At 45.0% G+C, this 18,526-nt stretch overlaps 2 protein-coding genes across 2 annotated transcripts in view; both read left to right on the forward strand.

Moving 5' to 3' along the window:
* Positions 1–18,526, forward strand: part of OTUD6A (OTU deubiquitinase 6A) — a 229,278-nt gene that overhangs the window by 191,401 nt on the left and 19,351 nt on the right. The window lies entirely within an intron of this gene.
* On the forward strand, positions 12,589–18,309 carry ARR3 (arrestin 3). Its single transcript, XM_050776268.1, has 12 exons — positions 12,589–12,782; positions 12,936–12,995; positions 13,175–13,242; positions 13,879–14,014; positions 14,201–14,285; positions 14,550–14,622; positions 14,987–15,124; positions 16,672–16,755; positions 17,036–17,059; positions 17,240–17,292; positions 17,571–17,580; positions 18,151–18,309. Exons 1-12 carry the CDS (start codon positions 12,591–12,593, stop codon positions 18,239–18,241), a joined length of 1,014 nt encoding a protein of 337 aa, XP_050632225.1. The 5' UTR covers positions 12,589–12,590; the 3' UTR covers positions 18,242–18,309.

Consider the following 18,526-nt stretch of genomic DNA (forward strand, 5'->3'; position numbering starts at 1 on the left):
GTGTATTTGGAAGGTGTGAGGTCCACTCCAATTGGCTGAATTTTCTTTTTTTTTCTTTTTTTTTTTTTTTTTGAGACTGAGTCTGGCTCTGTCGCCCAGGCTGGAGTGCAGTGGCCGGATCTCAGCTCACTGCAAGCTCCGCCTCCCGGGTTTACGCCATTCTCCTGCCTCAGCGTCCCGAGTAGCTGGGACCACAGGCGCCCGCCACTTCGCCCGGCTAGTTTTTTTGTATTTTTTAGTAGAGATGGGGTTTCACCGTGTTAGCCAGGATGGTCTCGATCTCCTGACCTCGTGATCCGCCCGTCTCGGCCTCCCAAAGTGCTGGGATTACAGGCTTGAGCCACCGCGCCCGGCCCTGAATTTTCTTTATGAAGTGAACAAATGGAATTACTTGCTGAGAGTAAGTGGAACAAGACAGTCACTCAACCTTGACGGAAAGGAGTAGTGATCTGAAGCCCTGGATGTCTAAACTTACTAATAAAATCATGGGGAAATGACTGGCTCCACATAGTTGTACCCAAGTTAGCTTTGTTCATATGTATTATCTGTAGTGTGCCCTTTTTGTCTTTCTACACACCCAACTTTATCTCCAGCAAGGCTGTTAACAACCTTAGAGTGGAGACCAGGACTAGTTTGTTCAGCGCCTAGGACAGCACAGGAAATCTGTTTCTGCGATTTAATCCATCTATCTCCGTTCCATCCTCCCCCACTGAGCTAATGCCTCATCCACATCCCACTTGAATCTTTTGCTATGTTTTCAGTTGCAATAACAGAAAATCCCAACTTAGATGACTGTTTTTAAAAAAGGAAATATATTATCTTGCATATAAGTTCAGTAGTGGGTGGCTTTGGAGCTGATTAATTCAGCAGTTCAACAATGTCATTAAAAAATCCTGATTCTTTCCATCTCTCTGATTTGAAACCTTGGCATGTTATTTAGCAACTTTCATGGTCACAGGGTGGCTATTGCCGGTCAGGCATTGTTTCCAGACATGGTGATATTCAATGGTAAAAGAGGAAGGCCTCTTCCTGTATGCTTATTTTTATCATTCAAGAAACCTTTCCCAGAATCTCTCCAGCATACCTCCTCTCACATCACAGTGGCCTGAATTTCACCATGCCTATAACTAAGCTGATCACTGGCAAGGGGGATAAAACGACCATGAGTGGCATAGAGGAGCACAGACCCATGCGGAGGAGGGTGAAATACCTTAAAAATGGGGATTCTTCCCACAAGGAGGAAGAGGGAGATGACTATTGAGTTGGTAAGCAATTCTGTCTGCTACAACCTTTTACTGAATAACCCACTCCTTCCTCATGCAGAGATCTGATCATCATTTTCTAACTGGAAGGTCTGGTTGGAGATATCATCCAGGTGTACAGAATGAGGGTGGGTAAGGACCTAAAAATATTTCCCCCACCAATGTATTATAGGGGCCAGAAACTCCATTAGATATGCATTCCTTTGCTTTCTTACTGTTGCATCCTCGTAAAATGCAAGTATTCCAGGTCAAAGTGAAACTTGTGACTGTTCTCTTCGGGAAGCTACTAACTGGAAAGAGGCACAAAGAAATTTTCTGGGGGAATGGAAATGTTCTATATCTTAACCTGGGTGGTGGTTATATGTGCGTTTACACAGGTGTATTAGTTTCCTATGGCTGCTGTAACAAATTACCACAGACTTGGTGACTTGAAACAATACACGGTTCTTCTCTTACAGTTCTGGAGGTCAGAAGTCTAAAATCAGTTTCAGTGGGCCAAAATCAAGGTTTCAGCAGGGCCATGCCTGAGCAGGAACAGCCATCTTGTGGCCGTGAGAGACTTTAGGGGAGAATCGATTTCTTTGTCTTTTCCAGCTTCTAGAGTTGTATTGCTTGCATTCCTTGGCTCATGGCCCCTTCCTCCGTCTTCAAAGCCAGCAGCCTAGCATCTTACTTCAGGCCTCATATTGCCTCCTATTTCAGAGTCAAAACTCTCTCTGCCCCTCTCTCATAAAGAGACTAGTGATTACATTAGGGCCCACCTGGATAATCTAGAATAATCTCCCCATTTCGAGCTCCTTAATTTATTCACATCTGCAAAGTCTCTTTTTCATATAAGGTAACATTCATCGGTTCCTGGGATTAAGACCTGACATCTTTGGGGGGCATAATTAAGCTTGCCACAGTAGGTAAAAATTCATTGAGCTGCAGTTAAGATTTGTGAATTTTACCTCAGTCAAGAAATGCACAAACTTCTGGAAAAGAGTAATGATTTACATTCCATCATAATAATGAATTAAAGACCTAGCAGATCTACTCTCTTCCTACTGAGAGGTCCATGGATCTGAGTAGAAAGAGAAGAAAAGTGGGATTGAGTACCTAAAAGGGAGGTAGGAGCCTCAAGTGTGGGTCTAAAGACAAAAATAGGCTGACCACTAGTCATTCTAGAGATTCTGGGAAAGGTTTCCTGAATGATAAAAATAAGCATACAAGAAGAGAGGCCTTCCTCTCCTGCCATTGAATATTGCCATGTCTGGCATGAAAAGTAGATTCATTCTGACTTTTCACCTTCCTCACAGACACCAACCTTGGCATGTATACAAGTCTTTCCTGTATGTCCAGCATCAGTTCCTATCCCACTGTGGTACCTGCAGAATCTGGGCTTCTCACACTATCTGAAAGTCCCTGAGAAGGAGAGAGTTATAGTAACTAAACAACCAGGCCCTGAGATGCATATTGGCTAGGAATGGCAGGGGCTGACACCGTGAACTGTGCAAAGAGAATATGGGACAGCTGTCCAGGGCCCTCAGTGAGGGGCAGGAGTTAGGGAAGGCCCTGCCCAGCCCTCTGAGTCATAGCCATAGCCATCCTCTGAGGAATGGACACCGCATTGTGGAGGTTGGGGTTAAGGGCTATGTCTATAGATAAGTACTAATGTCTAGACTGCTGTAAGGGGAGGTGAAGGAGGTCAGAGTCCTGAAACCCCAGAGCTTGTAGGTTCTGTCTCTACATTTTCTATGCCCGTGAAGCCTGAGCCTAGGCCCTGTGGGAAGGACAGTCAAGAAAGGAAGATTACTTTGTTGTTGCTGTTGTGGGGGTCCTGGCAGCTGCAGAGACAGAAATATCTCTAATTCCATGAGCGGTCATACGAGGCAAGAGAAGCTGCTTACAGCATGGACTTAGTTTCAGGGATTGGACAGAGTCAAGAGCTGGGGTGAGGAGGTTTACCCTAGGTAGGGGTGATAAGATGTCAGCCGCCTATTCCCTCGACATGCATGTCCTGCCAGAAGAACCTGTCCCCGGGCTGGGAATCTTATATTACCTTCCTCTCCAACGAGAAGAGAAGTTCAAGGCTCACAGACATGTGCACACACAGCTCAATGCACTCAGCTCCCCCTCCACCACTCCTGCCCCCACTACCTACAGGAGATTGACTCCTGCTGTGCACATAAGCTGGGATAATCGGGGTTTCTAAACATCAGCTTCAAGAGTCCAATGTCCCAAGTGGTGGGCGGCTTGGGGACGAGGTACTCTTTCCCATACCCTTGGCTTTTGTGTGGCCTGGAGCTGCTGATATAAAGATTGGAGTGTGACACAAGGTATTCCTTTCAAAAACACAAAGGCCTATACTTTGAGCCCTCCCATTTCAATCCCCCACCATGCTTCACCTTTAAGACCTCCAACTCCACTTTGATCCCAGTTCTCAGGTTCAAGGCCTCACAAGGCCAAAATCCTGAAGTTACCCTTCTCAAACTCCCCTGCCTTTAACATCATCAGAATCAACCTCCTACCCCCACTCTGTCCCAGCAGCAATAGCCTGCTAATCTTTTAGCCACTAATCTTTTAGGCACTAATCTGCTTTCCAAACTCTTGGCACCTGAACTATTTATAGCAGTGTTTCATGCCCCCCCCCAAGAACCCTATTCTTTTCTGATGACCCCCACCAATCAAAACACTCAGAGGACTGTGGGTATAAGAGGCTGGGGAGGCAGGCATAGCAACCAGAGCTGGAGACTGATGTGAACTTCATCTCTCTCCCCAGGTAATATTCCAGAGCCCTCGACTTCTAGCCCATACTAAACCCTATATCCCTTGCTCTTAGCATCCCCCTTAATATATCAGGCAGCAGTTGAGGGACACCCTTCCTGACATAGCCTATAGACATTCAGGCCTAGAGACCCTCCAAAGACCTCTGGAAGCTCCCCTAAGCTCACCCCCTGGGCCAGGCTCAGTAAGCATCAAAGAGAAGCCCTAGAGAGACATCTCCCTCTCTCTAAGGATTCCCACCCAAAGGCCTAGCCCCTGGGGACCTGGACGGGGATAAGAATGGGAAAATCTAGGGAAGGCAATGAGAGGGATGAGTTGGTTCAAGGAGGACTTTCAACCTCCAAAGAGACTTCTGTCACCAAAAACTGAGAGTATGAAGGCACCAACCCCTTCTCTCTCACACTTTTCTCCATTCTTTGTTGACAGTCAAGGCCATCATGAGGTGAACTCAGGCTCAGGATCCATTGCAGTAGCAGAAGGAGACAGAATCCATTCATTTGTTCATTCATTCATTCATTCATTCATTCATGTATCCCACAAACATGTCTTGGCACCTAGTGTGTGCCAGGGGATGTCTAGCCTCATACAGACCAAGAAACACATTTTTCTCAAACTTTTCTGGATGGAAACCTCTGTCCAGCCTCTTTCCAGAGAAGTTCCTTCTCTCTGAGGGCTCTCAAGAGTCCCCCAGCCATTCTAGGAAGTTTGGCCCTTTCTGGAGAATAGCTAGTATGGTTAGTCAATGATTTGTACAAAATAGGAAAGTTTTTTTTCCCCTCTTGCCCAAGATGGGCAAGAATACAGCTGAAGAAGTACCCTTGGCAGAAGGGAGAATAGGAGGTACTTGATGTGGGTGAGGTGTCTGTCTAAGGAAGAAAGGTTACATCACACTAGGTGTATATGGATGGTATGCTGGAGTGGGGTGAGAAGAATGGAAATGAAATGATTGAGCCTTTCTTCTTTCCCTTTTCGCAGAAAAGGCTCAACATCAACTATATAGCCAACATGTCCAAGTAAGAACTCCTTCTAATCTTTTGAATCTGTGAATTGCTCCCTACCCCAATCCAAGTATTTCCCTTTGGGGTAGGGGGATTTCCAATCTCTCCCTAACTTGTGTCCTTGGATTCTATCCCGATTATCTCTACCTTTGCCCCATCCTATGCTCCTGGAGCCTCTTCTCCTAATCCTAAGAATATTTCTTTTCTCCCCACTTCCCTTATTTCCTCTTCCCTGCACTTCCAATCCCCCTCTCCATCCTCTTTCTGGTTTTCTCCCCATAGGGTGTTTAAGAAGACCAGCTCCAATGGGAAGGTGAGAGAACCTGGCCCAGCTGGGCAAATGAGAGGGCAAAAGGGATAGGTGGGTACATCCTTCAAGGTCTCAGGGATCTGGGTTGGGGGCTTCAGGGGAATCCATTCCAAAATGATTGTGAGAATAACATGCAAAGTTGTTCCACAACAGCTCTCCATCTACCTGGGGAAACGGGACTTCGTGGACCATGTGGACATGGTGGAACCCATTGGTCAGTGAGTCCAAAAAGGGGAAGCCTGGGGAAAGAGGAATGGAAACTAGGGAGTAAAAGAAAGTCCAGGAGAGACTGTGCAGAAAAGGAGGCAAATTAAAGGGAAGAATGGGAAGAACCATTTCAGGGATCATCTTCTATTTCATAGTCTTGAGAGCTTTTCCTGACCAAAGTGCTGTCTGTCCTTCTCTCCACAGATGGTGTAGTCCTGGTTGATCCTGAGTACTTAAAAGGTCGAAAGTGTAAGTGGAAATCTTTGTCGGTCTTTGTGTGTTTCAGACAGGTAACTCGATGAGTGGATTGCACCAGAGTATAAGAAAACCAGAAAGTGGCAGGAACTGCGAATGCCTTCTCTGGTGGAGGCTGACAACTGGGAATTCCAGCCCAGTGTGGCCAAATTTTATAATTGTTAACGAGGAACTGTAAATGAAGCTCAAAATAAGACTTTTAGAGGCCCAAAGTGTGAAAAGATTATGGTGCCCCCTTACCCAAATCATATTCAAAGTAAATATCTAAAGCATAAATTAAATTTTATTTTTCAAAATTGCACAAAACTTACACTCGTGCTGAAATTAAAATAGCTTCTTTCAGAATTTCGGATTTTCTCTATTATTACTGGTGGTGGCCCTGCTTGGCTATTGATCTGAATCTTAGACTGCCTATAGAATGATCCAATAAGTCAGAAATCCATATTTTAATGCAGATTTCCTGATTTTCAAATGTTGGCAACTCACTAAAAGACTTTAGAAGCCTGGATAGATTATAAACTTTTTTTTTTCTGTTGGTTAGATGTGACCTTCAGGCTGCCATTTTGCAACCTCTGGTATACGTGTTTCCATCTCCTTTTTTGTGTAGTGAAACTGACCTTTTATTCAAGGAAAAATTCCCAAACAAAAACCAAAACAACAACCACAGGAAGTAACCGTAAGAAACATTACTTTGGCAGCACTACTATAGATCAAGATTATGCTGATTTTTGTTGTTGTCGTTGCTGCTTTTTTTCCTTTTAATTTCTCACTGTGGATTAACCCCACCGTGATCCAACTAGACTGAAAATTGGGGTTGATTTGAAAAAGGTGCTGAATGGGTTGATGAGTACTAGTTCGGATGTAACTGTTAGATATTGGAGAATAAAGTAGCCTAAATCTCTCAGATTAAGCAGTGTGAAGAAGCAATCAAGTCGGTTTTAAATATCAGAGGAACTTTGGGATAGACTCATAAATTAACCAACTTATTTAAGGTTCCCAAGTATTCTATATTTCTAAAACCTAAATCATTTTTTCACATTTCTACAAAATCTTCACAAGCTCTGGAAAGAAATCTTTAGTTAAAAATATATGTTGTTCCAGGAAGAGAATGAATTTTTCCTTTTATTCTAATCTTTTTTTAATGTCCCCTTAGTAGAGTTTTATATTACTTTTCATTTAAGTTGCGCGTATTTCTTGTTTATTCTTAGTTTTTCAACATGGTTTGTTACCTCTATGAAGATTGTCTTGTTTGCGTCATATTTTCTTTTTTTTTTTTTTTTTTTTTTTTTTTTTTGAGACGGAGTCTCACGCTGTTGCCCAGGCTGGAGTGCAGTGGCGCGATCTCGGCTCACTGCAAGCTCCGCCTCCCGGGTTCCCGCCATTCTCCTGCCTCAGCCTCCTGAGTAGCTGGGACTACAGGCGCCCACCACCGCGCCCGGCCAATTTTTTTGTATTTTTAGTAGAGACGGGGTTTCACTGTGGTCTCGATCTCCTGACCTTGTGATCCGCCCGCCTCGGCCTCCCAAAGTGCTGGGATTACAGGCTTGAGCCACCGCGCCCGGCCTGCGTCATATTTTCTAATGTTTTTTTTTTATCAAGGTACATTTGTGGATGTAAAATATGCTTAATCTATACTGTGGAGTGATAAAGGCCAGTGATAGGACAGTATATGTGATAGTGTGAACAAATTGTTGTTTAACAAAAATATATCTACAATCTCTCTCTGTATAATTTCTTACAACTGCATGTGACTCTACAGTGATCTCAAAATACAAAGTTTAACTTCAAAAAGGCAATGAGAGAAAAGTAAAAAATACCTAAGGTGGCCTTGCGTTCAATTCTAGCAACAGACAAAGTTGAGAAGCACACATAACAGATATTAACAGTAGTTATCTGTGGAACATGATATATTATGGTGGAGCTTTGATTTGTCTTTTTGTTTGTATTTTCTGATGCTCAGACAATTAACATATATTTTGTAGAATAAACACAACTATACGTTAATAACTTTAGAATAGATACTGACTTTAAAAGAAAATAAAAACAAGCTATTTCCTAGCATGCAAAAAAAGGACAATTCTAAATTGCTAGAGAGCCAATTAGAGCTTCAGTTGGGGGTAGGAGTTGCATGATGCAGTTGATGTCTTAGTCTGCTGCCCTCCCAACACAGGAACAGAAAGCAATTCCAAGAACAAGTCGTCTGATTAACATCCTTACCTCAGGTGCTACTAGATCCCCTTCTGCCTCACCCATCCTGACCTTTTTTTCTGTCTCATTCCTCATCTTTTTCATTTCTTCTCTCACCCTGCCTCCTACCAGCCACCTCTTTTCCTCTCCTTTTTCCTTTCTGTCTTTTTCCTTTCCTTTATGCCTTATTTTCCTTTCTTTCTCTTTCCTTTCTCACACCATAATTGGCCATAATTGAGAACAAAGGTGAATCTATTTGTTGTATCTTTTGAAAAGTATTAGGTTTGTCTCCATTGTAGAAAAATCAGAAAACATGGCCGGGCGCGGTGGCTCAAGCCTGTAATCCCAGCACTTTGGGAGGCCGAGACGGGTGGATCATGAGGTCAGGAGATCAAGACCATCCTGGCTAACACGGCGAAACCCCGTCTCTACTAAAAAATACAAAAAACTAGCCGGGCGAGGTGGCGGGCGCCTATAGTCCCAGCTACACAGGAGGCTGAGGCAGGAGAATGGCGTAAACCCGGGAGGCGGAGCTTGCAGTGAGCTGAGATCCGGCCACTGCACTCCAGCCTGGGCGACAGAGCGAGACTCCGTCTCAAAAAAAAAAAAAAAAAAAAAAAAAAAAAAAATTAGAAAACATTTGATGATGAAGGAGAGACTGTGTAACCTTACCATCTTTAATCACTAATCTTTTGATCTTATTCATATTTTCTGTGCAAACATCAAAATTTTAACTAAAATGCTATACTACAAATAATATTTTATAATCTTTTAAACCTGTGTCAATATATACAAATCTATAACTTTTTAAGTTGCCTAGTACTATATTGTATGGGGATACCACGATGCCCTGCAATGCACATCTTTTTCTCACTTGTTCAATTATTTCTTTAGGCTAAATGCCTAGAAGAGGAATTAACGGCCAAAAGGCATTCACACATTTTTTTTTTTTTTTGAAACGGAGTCTTGCTCTGTTGCCCAGGCTGGAGTGCAGTGGCCGGATCTCAGGTCACTGCAAGCTCCGCCTCCCGGGTTTATGCCATTCTCCTGCCTCAGCCTCCCGAGTAGCTGGGACTACAGGCGCCCGCCACCTCGCCCGGCTAGTTTTTTGTATTTTTTAGTAGAGACGGGGTTTCACCGTGTTAGCCAGGATGGTCTACGATCTCCTGACCTCGTGATCCGCCCGGCCTCGGCCTCCCAAAGTGCTGGGATTACAGGCTTGAGCCACCGCGCCCGGCCTCATTCACACATTTTTAAAGCTTTCTATACCCATTGTCAAATTGCCCTCTAAAACGCTTATACCAATTAAATCTCACTCCTGCAGTGCATGAGGCTTCCCATATTGCCCCAGTCCTTATAAACACCGATATTATCAATACTTTCAGGCTTTGCTGTATCTTTTGAATATAGGTTCATTTTCCTCATTCTCAATTTTAAAAGCAAATAATCCGGTGTTTGATGTTTTGAGTTCTTAAAAATACTAAAATAAGTTGCTTTCTACTCAAGTGCTGCTGTTGGCAGTTTTTTTTTTTTTTCTTTGGGTCAGAACCCCTGATAGGAGTAAGGTTACACATTCCTGTTCTATATCTTTCCTTGCCTCAACCTCTGTCACCCTGTACTTGGACAGGTATCCCTCTCTACTCCATTCTACATTCCATTAGTGCATTTCAGATGCTTTCTATCTGCCTCTCACTTGATTTCTTTCAAATCTTAGATACCAGTTACAAAGTATGAGTTCAATTATAACTCTTCCATTTCTGTCAGTATCATCATCATCATCTTCATCCACATCTATAATTATTTTGAAGTTTCCAAAGGGATTCCTTTTTTTTTTTTTTTTTTTTGAGACGGAGACTCACTCTGTTGCCCAGGCTGGAGTGCAGTGGTGTGATGTCATCTCACAGCAACCTCCACCTCCCAGGTTCAAGCGATTCTCCTGCCTCAGCCTCCCGAGTAGCTGGGATTACAGGTGGCCACCACCACGCCCGGTTAATTTTTGTGTTTTTAGTAAAGACAGGGTTTCACCATGTGGGCCAGGCTGGACTCGAACTCCTGACCTCAGGCTATCTGCCCACCTCAGCCTCCCAAAGTGCTGGGATTACAGGTGTGAGCCACTGTGCCCAGCCTCCAAAGGGATTTCTAATACATCAACTCCTCACAACCATCCTATGAGTTAAGTTGAGCACCTATGAGCCTGAGCTTTGGAGTCAGACAGGCCTGGGTTGAAATCCTGAACCATTGCTTAACAGCTCCGAGCTCACTTTCTTTGCCTGTAAAGTGGAGATAATAATACTTCAGAGGGTTGTTTCGAGGTCTAAATAGCATATGTAGAGTTACTAGAGCAGTCCTATTATTGACAGGTGTAATAACTGAGACCCAGAGAAATCAAGAGATTTGTGCAAGTCCTATTCAGGTCCAGGTATTCTGGCCCTAAATATTATTGTTTCTCTTTTTCATGATAAAATATTTCAGGCATAGAGAATTATGTAATGAATACCCTGTACTCATCACCAAGCTTTAAAAAGAATAACAGAAACAAACTAAAGTCTCCTGTGTGTCCTTCCCTGATCCAGTTTGCCTTCCTCCCTCCCTACTCACTGCTTCTCCTCCTTCTCTCCTCCCTCCCCAGATAACGACTATCCTGAATTTGGTGATTATTCTCTTGATGGCTCCATACTTCTACTCCATATTTACGTGTCTATGAGCAACTTTGATATTGTCATCATCATGCTTTTAAACTTTATATAACCGGTAACATACTGTACCTATCATTCTGCAGCTAGATATTTTGTTCAGTAGCTTTTTTTTTTTTTTTTTTTTGAGACAGAGTCTCACTCTGTCACCCCTGCTGGAGGGCAATGGTGCAATCTCAGCTCACTGCAACCTCCGCCTCCCGGGTTCAAGCAATTCTCCTGCCTCAGCCTCCTGAGTAGCTGGAATTACAGGTGTATGCCACCATGCCCGGCTAATTTTTGTGTTTTAGTAGAGATGGGTTTTCACCATGTTGGTCAGGCTGGTCTCGAACTCCTGTTCTCAAGCGATCTGCCCACCTAGGCCTCCCAAATTGCTGGGATTACAGGCGTGAGCTACCGTGCCCAGCCTTGTTCAATAAATTTTGAGATTTAACCATGTTGACACAGGTCTTAGTCTGTTTGTGCTGCTACAGCAAAATACCTGAGACTAGGTAATTTATAAAGAACAGAAATTTATTTTCTCACAATTCTGAAAGCTAGGACGTCCAAGATCAAGGCTCTAGCAGGTTCTGTTTTCTGATGACGGCTGCTCTCTGCTTCCAAGATGGTGCCTTATTACTGTATCCTCCAGAGGGGAGAAACATTGTGTCCTTACATGGTGGAAGGTGGAAGGGCAAAAGGTCTCCTTTATAAGGGTCTTAATCCCGTTCATAAAGGAATTCATGAACAAAGAAGCCCCATGATCTAATCACCTCTTAATGGCCATCTTAATACCATCACAATGGTCATCAACTTTCAACTCCTGAATTATGGAGAGGCCACATACAAACCACAGGGCATTCTCTGAAGTTCTAGTTCATTTATTTCAACCTTGGTTTAGTGTTCCATTATGTGAATATACCATACATTTTTTACCAATTCTCCTGTTGATAGATTTTTAGATTATCTCCAGTTCATACACTACGAGCAGATTTAATTTTACTGGATAATCCCAAATAGTTTTGCAAATTGGTTGCATTAATACTCCCACCAGCAGTATGTAAGAACTCCTTTTGCTCCACATCTTCATTAACATGTAATGTTGCCAGATTTAACATTTTTTGACAATCTGATGTGTGTGAAATCTTATCTCGTTGTGGTTTTAATTTGCGTTTATCTGATTACTAATGAAACTAAATATGTTTTCATATGTTATTGGCCATTCCTTCACATTCTTTGCACACTTCTGCAAGGGCCTCTTCACATTCTTTGCACACTTTTATACTGGTACATTATTATTGTTGACGTGTGGGAGTCCTTACATATTTTGGACGCTAAACTTCAGTGTGTTATATGTGTTGCAAAGATTTTCTCCCAGGCTTTCCATTTTTTCTTTGTTTATAAAGACTTTGAACATAAAGAAGACTTTGTTTATAAAGACTTTTAATATAAATCTTACTGCAGTCAAATGTATTAATAATCTTTTTCTTTGTGCCCATAGCCTTCGATCTTTTTTTTTTTTTTTTTGAGACAGAGTCTTGCTCTGTCGCCCAGGCTGGAGAGGGCAGTGACGACGCGATCTTGGCTCACTGCAAGGTCCGCCTCCTGGGCTCATGCCATTATCCTGCCTCAGCCTCCCGAGTAGCTGGGACTACAGACACCTGCCACCACGCCCGGCTAATTTTTTGTAATTTTTTTTTTTAGTAGAGATGGGGTTTCACTGTGTTAGCCAGGATGGTCTCGATCTCCTGACCTTGTGATCCACCTGCCTCGGCCTCCCAAAGTGCTGGGACTACAGGCGTGAGCCACTGCGCCCGGCCAGCCTTTGATCATATTACATAACCTGTCTGTGTCTTCTTGACTCAGTTAAGATTCCCCTTCCCACTCAGGCCTGACAGGCCACTCTCTTCCTCCTATGTCTGCAGTGTTTGTCATGTTGACATGTGCCTTTCGCTATGGCCGTGATGACTTGGAAGTGATTGGTCTGACATTCCGAAAAGATCTGTATGTGCAGACCCTGCAAGTGGTCCCAGCTGAATCCAGCAGCCCTAAGGGGCCCCTCACAGTTCTACAGGAGCGACTGCTGCACAAGCTAGGGGACAATGCCTACCCCTTTACACTGCAGGTACTGACCCCAAGCCCTGGGCAGGCAAGGTCTCCAGGGAAGATTAAGAGAGGAAGCTCAAGAAGGACAAGGGAGAGGGTTCCCTATTTCTTTTGCATTTGTTTGTATTCTTTTCTTTTCTATTTCTTTTCTGATCTCCTTTCTGTCCCCTAGATGGTGACCAACCTGCCCTGTTCTGTGACACTGCAGCCAGGTCCTGAAGATTCAGGAAAGGTGAGGACTAGGTTCTAAGAAAGAAGGATAGATGGTAGTGCCAGGGAAGAGGAACAGTGGGATAGTCAAGACTGGAGAAATGGACAGCTAAGGAAAGAGGTCAGGCATTTTCTTATAGGCCCATGAGGAAGGGAGGACAGCACTGGAAATTAGCTCTCTTTGCCCTTGTCCTTTTACAGCCCTGTGGGATTGACTTTGAAGTGAAGAGTTTCTGTGCTGAAAACCCGGAGGAGACAGTCTCCAAGAGGTATTCTTTGGTTGTCCCCAAAAATCCCTGCCTCCAGCCTCTGCCAGGAAACAGATCCTGCTCTCATGACAGAAATAGCCCCACTTCTAACCTCCACAGCATCATCGCCACCAGTGACGCCCGGTTCTGAGCCCCCTCTGACTTATCTTCTTTGATCTAGGGCAGGGGTCAGCGAACTTTTCTGTAATGGGCCAAAAAAAACAGTATTTCTCTGTTGCATGTACTCAACTCTGCTGTTGTAGTGCAAACGCAGTCACAGATAGTATAGAAATGAATGAGTGTGGCTGTGTGTCCAATAGAACTTTACTTATGAACACTGAAATTTGAATTTCATGTAATGTCCACATGTCATAAAATAGCATTGTTCTTTGATTTACTTCAACCATTTACAAATGTAATATAACCATTCTCAGCTCGTGGGCCATAGGAAAACAGGCATCAGGCCAGATTTGGCCAGTGGCCACAGTTTACTAACCTTTGGTCTACATACTTGCATTAAGGGACTAGAGAAGTTCTCTGAGGGAGGCCTTCCTCTGCTCCCATTCTTAAGTAACGATTGGACTATGGGGGTGGCATGGGAGAGGTCTGTGGGTCTGAAAGGAGGACGCTCTGGCTAATCCCTTGGTCTCTGCTCAGAGACTATGTGCGGCTGGTTGTCCGGAAAGTACAATTTGCACCACCAGAGGCAGGCCCTGGCCCCTCAGCCCAGACCATCCGCCGCTTCCTTCTGTCAGCTCAGCCCCTACAACTCCAGGCCTGGATGGACAGTGAGGTTTGTGACCCCCACTTTTTGCCTTCCACCCCAGAACCCCTCTGATGCCCTTTCTTCACTGATTTCCTACTTGGGCAGGCAGAGATGGGAGCCAGGGTGACAACAGTGCTAAGGAAGCAGGGGTTCTAGGTCTCCATCTGTGCATTCTTCCTCCAGCCTTGACATGGGTCCCTCCTCCTGCTTTAGGTTCACTACCATGGAGAACCCATCTCTGTCAATGTTTCCATCAACAACTGCACCAACAAGGTCATCAAAAAAATCAAGATTTCAGGTGAGTTTCTTTTTCCATCCCTGTGCACCTGGTCCCAAAGCCACAGGTCTTTTTCCAAAATTCTGCCTCACTTACCTGTCTGCATTCATCTAGGCTTTCCCTCTAACATGGGCTTGTCAAAATGCATATCTTATTTTGTCAATGAGCATGTCTTACTGCATCATGTATAGTGTGCCTATGTATAAGGTCACAACTAAGGACACTGAGCTGGGGTCTCAAGGATGACTGACTGATATAATCATGTGCTTTTCCTGGCTTATTCAGTTGACCAGACCACAGATGTTGTCCTGTATTCACTAGACAAGTACTCCAAGACTGTGTTCATTCAGGAATTCACGTGAGCTGGCGCTGGGGCTAGGGTCAGAGAGCCAAGGGGTGGGGTGGTGGAAAGAGGTCCAGGAAGCAGGTGAGGGGGTTGGGGGAAAAAGGGTGGTGGAAGATCCCAGGGAGGGATTCCCAGGAGAACTAGATGGAGGAGATGCAACTTACCCCCAGGAATCCCATCACGATGCTGAGCGAGGGCAGGGGCATAAGGATTTCCCACCAGAACTAATTCCCCCCAGTCTTCACAGTTAAACATGTCACCTCTCTTGGATACTCCAGTAGGTTCTTATAAAATCTTGTACAAGATACTCTTGGGAGTAAAAGTATGCTTAGTCAGCAAGCCCAGCCTAGATTCTTCTCTTGTTCTTCTTTTGAAGGGAGACTGTAGCTGCCAATTCCAGCTTCTCCCAGAGCTTTGCAGTAACCCCAATCCTGGCTGCCAGCTGCCAGAAACGGGGCCTGGCACTGGATGGCAAACTTAAGCATGAAGATACCAACCTGGCCTCTAGCACGATGTAAGCTCAAATGTAACTCTCAGCCTCCATTTCCCACCCCTCAACCATTCTACATGCTACATTTACAGCTCTGACGTTTCATCTTCAGTGAAGCCTATCCGTTTTTTAAAGTGTCTCTAGGGCAGTGTTCAGAGACTCCTCCAGGCCTAAGGGCCGGCAGTAAGCTCAATAATGCCTGTGGGACCAACGGCAGGCTTAGGTCATAGGCAGAAAAAAGGAAAACATGGAGAGGAAAGCAATCCTTATGTTGTATACGATTTCACAGTTCACAAAGGTCCTACATATGTACTATGTTATCTTTGTGAGAACCCCACTAAAGTAGCCTGGATAGGTGTTCTTATTTCCTTTTACACTTAAGGACCCTGAGGCTCAGAGAGAAGAAGGAATTCATTTAAGGTGGCATCGCTGTTAAGTGGTAGACGTAGACAGGATTATATCACATGTCATCCGGCTCTGAATACTGTGATCTCTACAGAAGCTACTCTCTAGAAAAGATAAAGATGGAGTAGAAGACTAGGAGATGAGAAATGGAGGAAAAGGAGGGCAAAAAAGGAAAATGATGCAACAGGAATGAATAGAATTCTAGGAAGTCATTCACTTGGTTCTGTGCCTTCGGAGGCCCTAGTGTTAGATGTGTCTCCCACCAAAAACCACCTGCCACCATCTGTCAAGTGTAATCCCTCCATCTCTCCCTACCCTTATCAATCAAGTAGCTATAGACTGTTATTGCTAGAAATACCATTAGAAATCATCCAAACTGCATTATTTTATATGTAAGAGATCAGCAGCCCAGAGCAATGAAGAGATTTTCTCAAGCTCATACAGCTTTCAGTGTCTTATTTTTCAATCAGTGGGTTTTTTACTGAACACCTATTACATGCTCATTCCTATGCTAAGCAATGTGGAGAATACAAAGAAGTTTAAGACAGCCTTCAGTCAATTTATGGCCTAGATGAGGAACAAAGAGAGATGCAAATACAACCCAACAGTTAAATGTTAGTGCACGTGGTTCAGAGTAAAAGTGCCACAAAGTTAAAAGAAGCCAGGAGAGCTGGTGAGGGCTTCCTGGAGGAGGTAGAATGAGCTAGATCTTGAAGAATGTGAAGGATCTGGATACCAACAGAGGAAAAAAGAGAGCATTCTAGACTAGGGACACAGCATGGGCCAAGGCTAGAAGGTGGGAATCCACATGGCATGTTCTGATCACGGAGAGAAGATGGGTCTGCTTAGGTTGTATCCCAGGAGTTAGGGCGGAAAAGGTTAGAGAGGCTAGATAGGGCAAGGTCGTTAGGGGTCTTGAAAGTCAGGCAGAGTAGTTGTTATATTCAAAATGTAGGCTCTTGAGCAGAGGGTGACATGGTAAAAGTGAATGTTAGGAAGAGAAATGTGGTCTCAATGGGTAGGAGAGGTTAGAGCCTGGGAGATATTCTACGATAAGACTAAACATAATAGGGTGTGGTGATGGGAATGCATGAGAAGAAACTGGGGACTGAATGAATTACTCCTCATGCTCCTAAACACCCCAAAACGAATACTACAACCTCCAGTATTAGACCTGGAATGGACAAAGAGCTGCTGGGGATCCTGGTGTCCTACAAAGTCAGAGTCAACCTGATGGTGTCCTGTGGTGGGTAAGTGAGGGTTCTGGGTCTGTCTGGGAAGGGGCTGAGGAGTCAAGGGTTTTTCGCTTCTGTTTTTCTCCCAGTTAGATTGACCCAATCAAACCATTCCCCACCCCTTCTCCCAGACCAGGTTCCCAAAACGGTGAGCTCAGTGAGCAAGTCACTTTCCCTTCCAGAAACCCATTCTGTGGCTGGCTCATTAGGTCTTATGATCCCTCATCCCCTAGTGAAACTAGGTTGCCCCTTCTGTATTTCCTGCTGCTAATTTTGGGTGTCATTCTACCCACAGCATCCTAGGAGACCTGACAGCCAGGTGAGAGACTGTGGGGTGGGGGGACTTGGGCAAGAAGAGGAGGACAAGGGGATAAGGAGAGCAAAATGATTGATTCGGGAGGGTCTGAGGGCATCCAAAGACTGGAAAACTAAGGGAGGGAGGTCCAGGGATTGGGCTTGTAGAGAGAGGAGATGTAACTCCACCTTGGGATCCTTGCAGCGATGTTGGTGTGGAGCTACCCTTGGTCCTGATCCATCCGAAGCCATCTCAAGGTGAGTGACCAGGTGGAACTCACAGGAACGGTTGTCCTGAGGACTGGGGTCCAAGCCATTCTGATCTCATGAATTGGAGACTAGCAGTTTGCCTGGGGATGGAATAGCAATAGGTAGGCTGGGTGTCTAGGTTTTCAGGGGAAGTGTGTGTGTCGTGTGTGCTGGAGACGAAGGATTGGGAAGGGGGAGGGGGAAGTAAAGATACTTCTTCAGGGAACCGAAGAGCCCCTAATCAGCTTCAGCTCCATTTTTTCCCTCCCTCTCCATGCTTGCTACAGAGGCTGCTAGGTAATGGAATACAAGACTGGGAAGCCCCATTTCCCTCTTCCCATTGCCACCCTCCATGTTATGATGATGGAAATGTGAAAATGCTTCCCTGGGGTGCTTTCAATACGTGTGCAGTGGAAACATATGGCTTAGCTTCGTGTCACAGTTCGGTGCTTTTCATATGCCCTCCTTTCCCTTTCTGCATCCCCCCCGCCCTCCACCTTCTGCTCTTCTGTTGGAATCATCCTTCCCCCTCATCCCCTTCCCATTTTTCTTTTTCCTTTTCCCCCACCCCCTCGCCCTTACTTCTTTCGTCTTTCATTCTTTGATACCTTCCCTCCTTCCCACCCCTCATCCTTATTTCCCTTCCAGTGCTCCTGGGGGACTTTTGTGCTGGGAAATTTGGGCAGGAATGGAAGGAAACAAGCCAGAGTGGCTGATGGAGGAGTGGGGGCACCAAGAGGGGGCTGAGGAGCCTAGCTGGGAAGCAGGGAGGGGATCACTTTTCTGGGATCAGGAAAAAAGAGTGGACACGGAGGACACCCAGAAAGGGGTTCCTAACCCTCCATTCTCTTCTGCTGCTTCTGCAAGCTCTGAGGACATAGTCATCGAGGAGTTTACGCGGAAAGGCGAGGAGGAGAACCAGAAGGCTGCGGAGGCCGAGGGAGATGAGGGGAGCTGAGCACCTCGCTCTGGTGCCCGTCTGTGTGGGAGCCCCCACTGTAACACTCTAATAAATCAGTGTGTTCAGATGTGCCTGGCGATCTCTTGCCTATTTCCTCTTCCTGGAGGATCATGGAACTGCTGAGAACAATCTTCCCCACCTCCACCCCTTCGCCGTGATTACACTACACTTAGCCCGTGCTTTTCCCTTACGCTGACCCCAACTTCCTGTGACACGGTCAGTGGCCATCCCTCTCTCCACCCCATGACCCCACTCTAGTGGCCATAGGATTGCGCTGAACAC

Source organism: Macaca thibetana, chromosome X, assembly GCF_024542745.1.
Source record: "Macaca thibetana thibetana isolate TM-01 chromosome X, ASM2454274v1, whole genome shotgun sequence".
In the NCBI taxonomy this organism is placed as follows: domain Eukaryota; kingdom Metazoa; phylum Chordata; class Mammalia; order Primates; family Cercopithecidae; genus Macaca; species Macaca thibetana.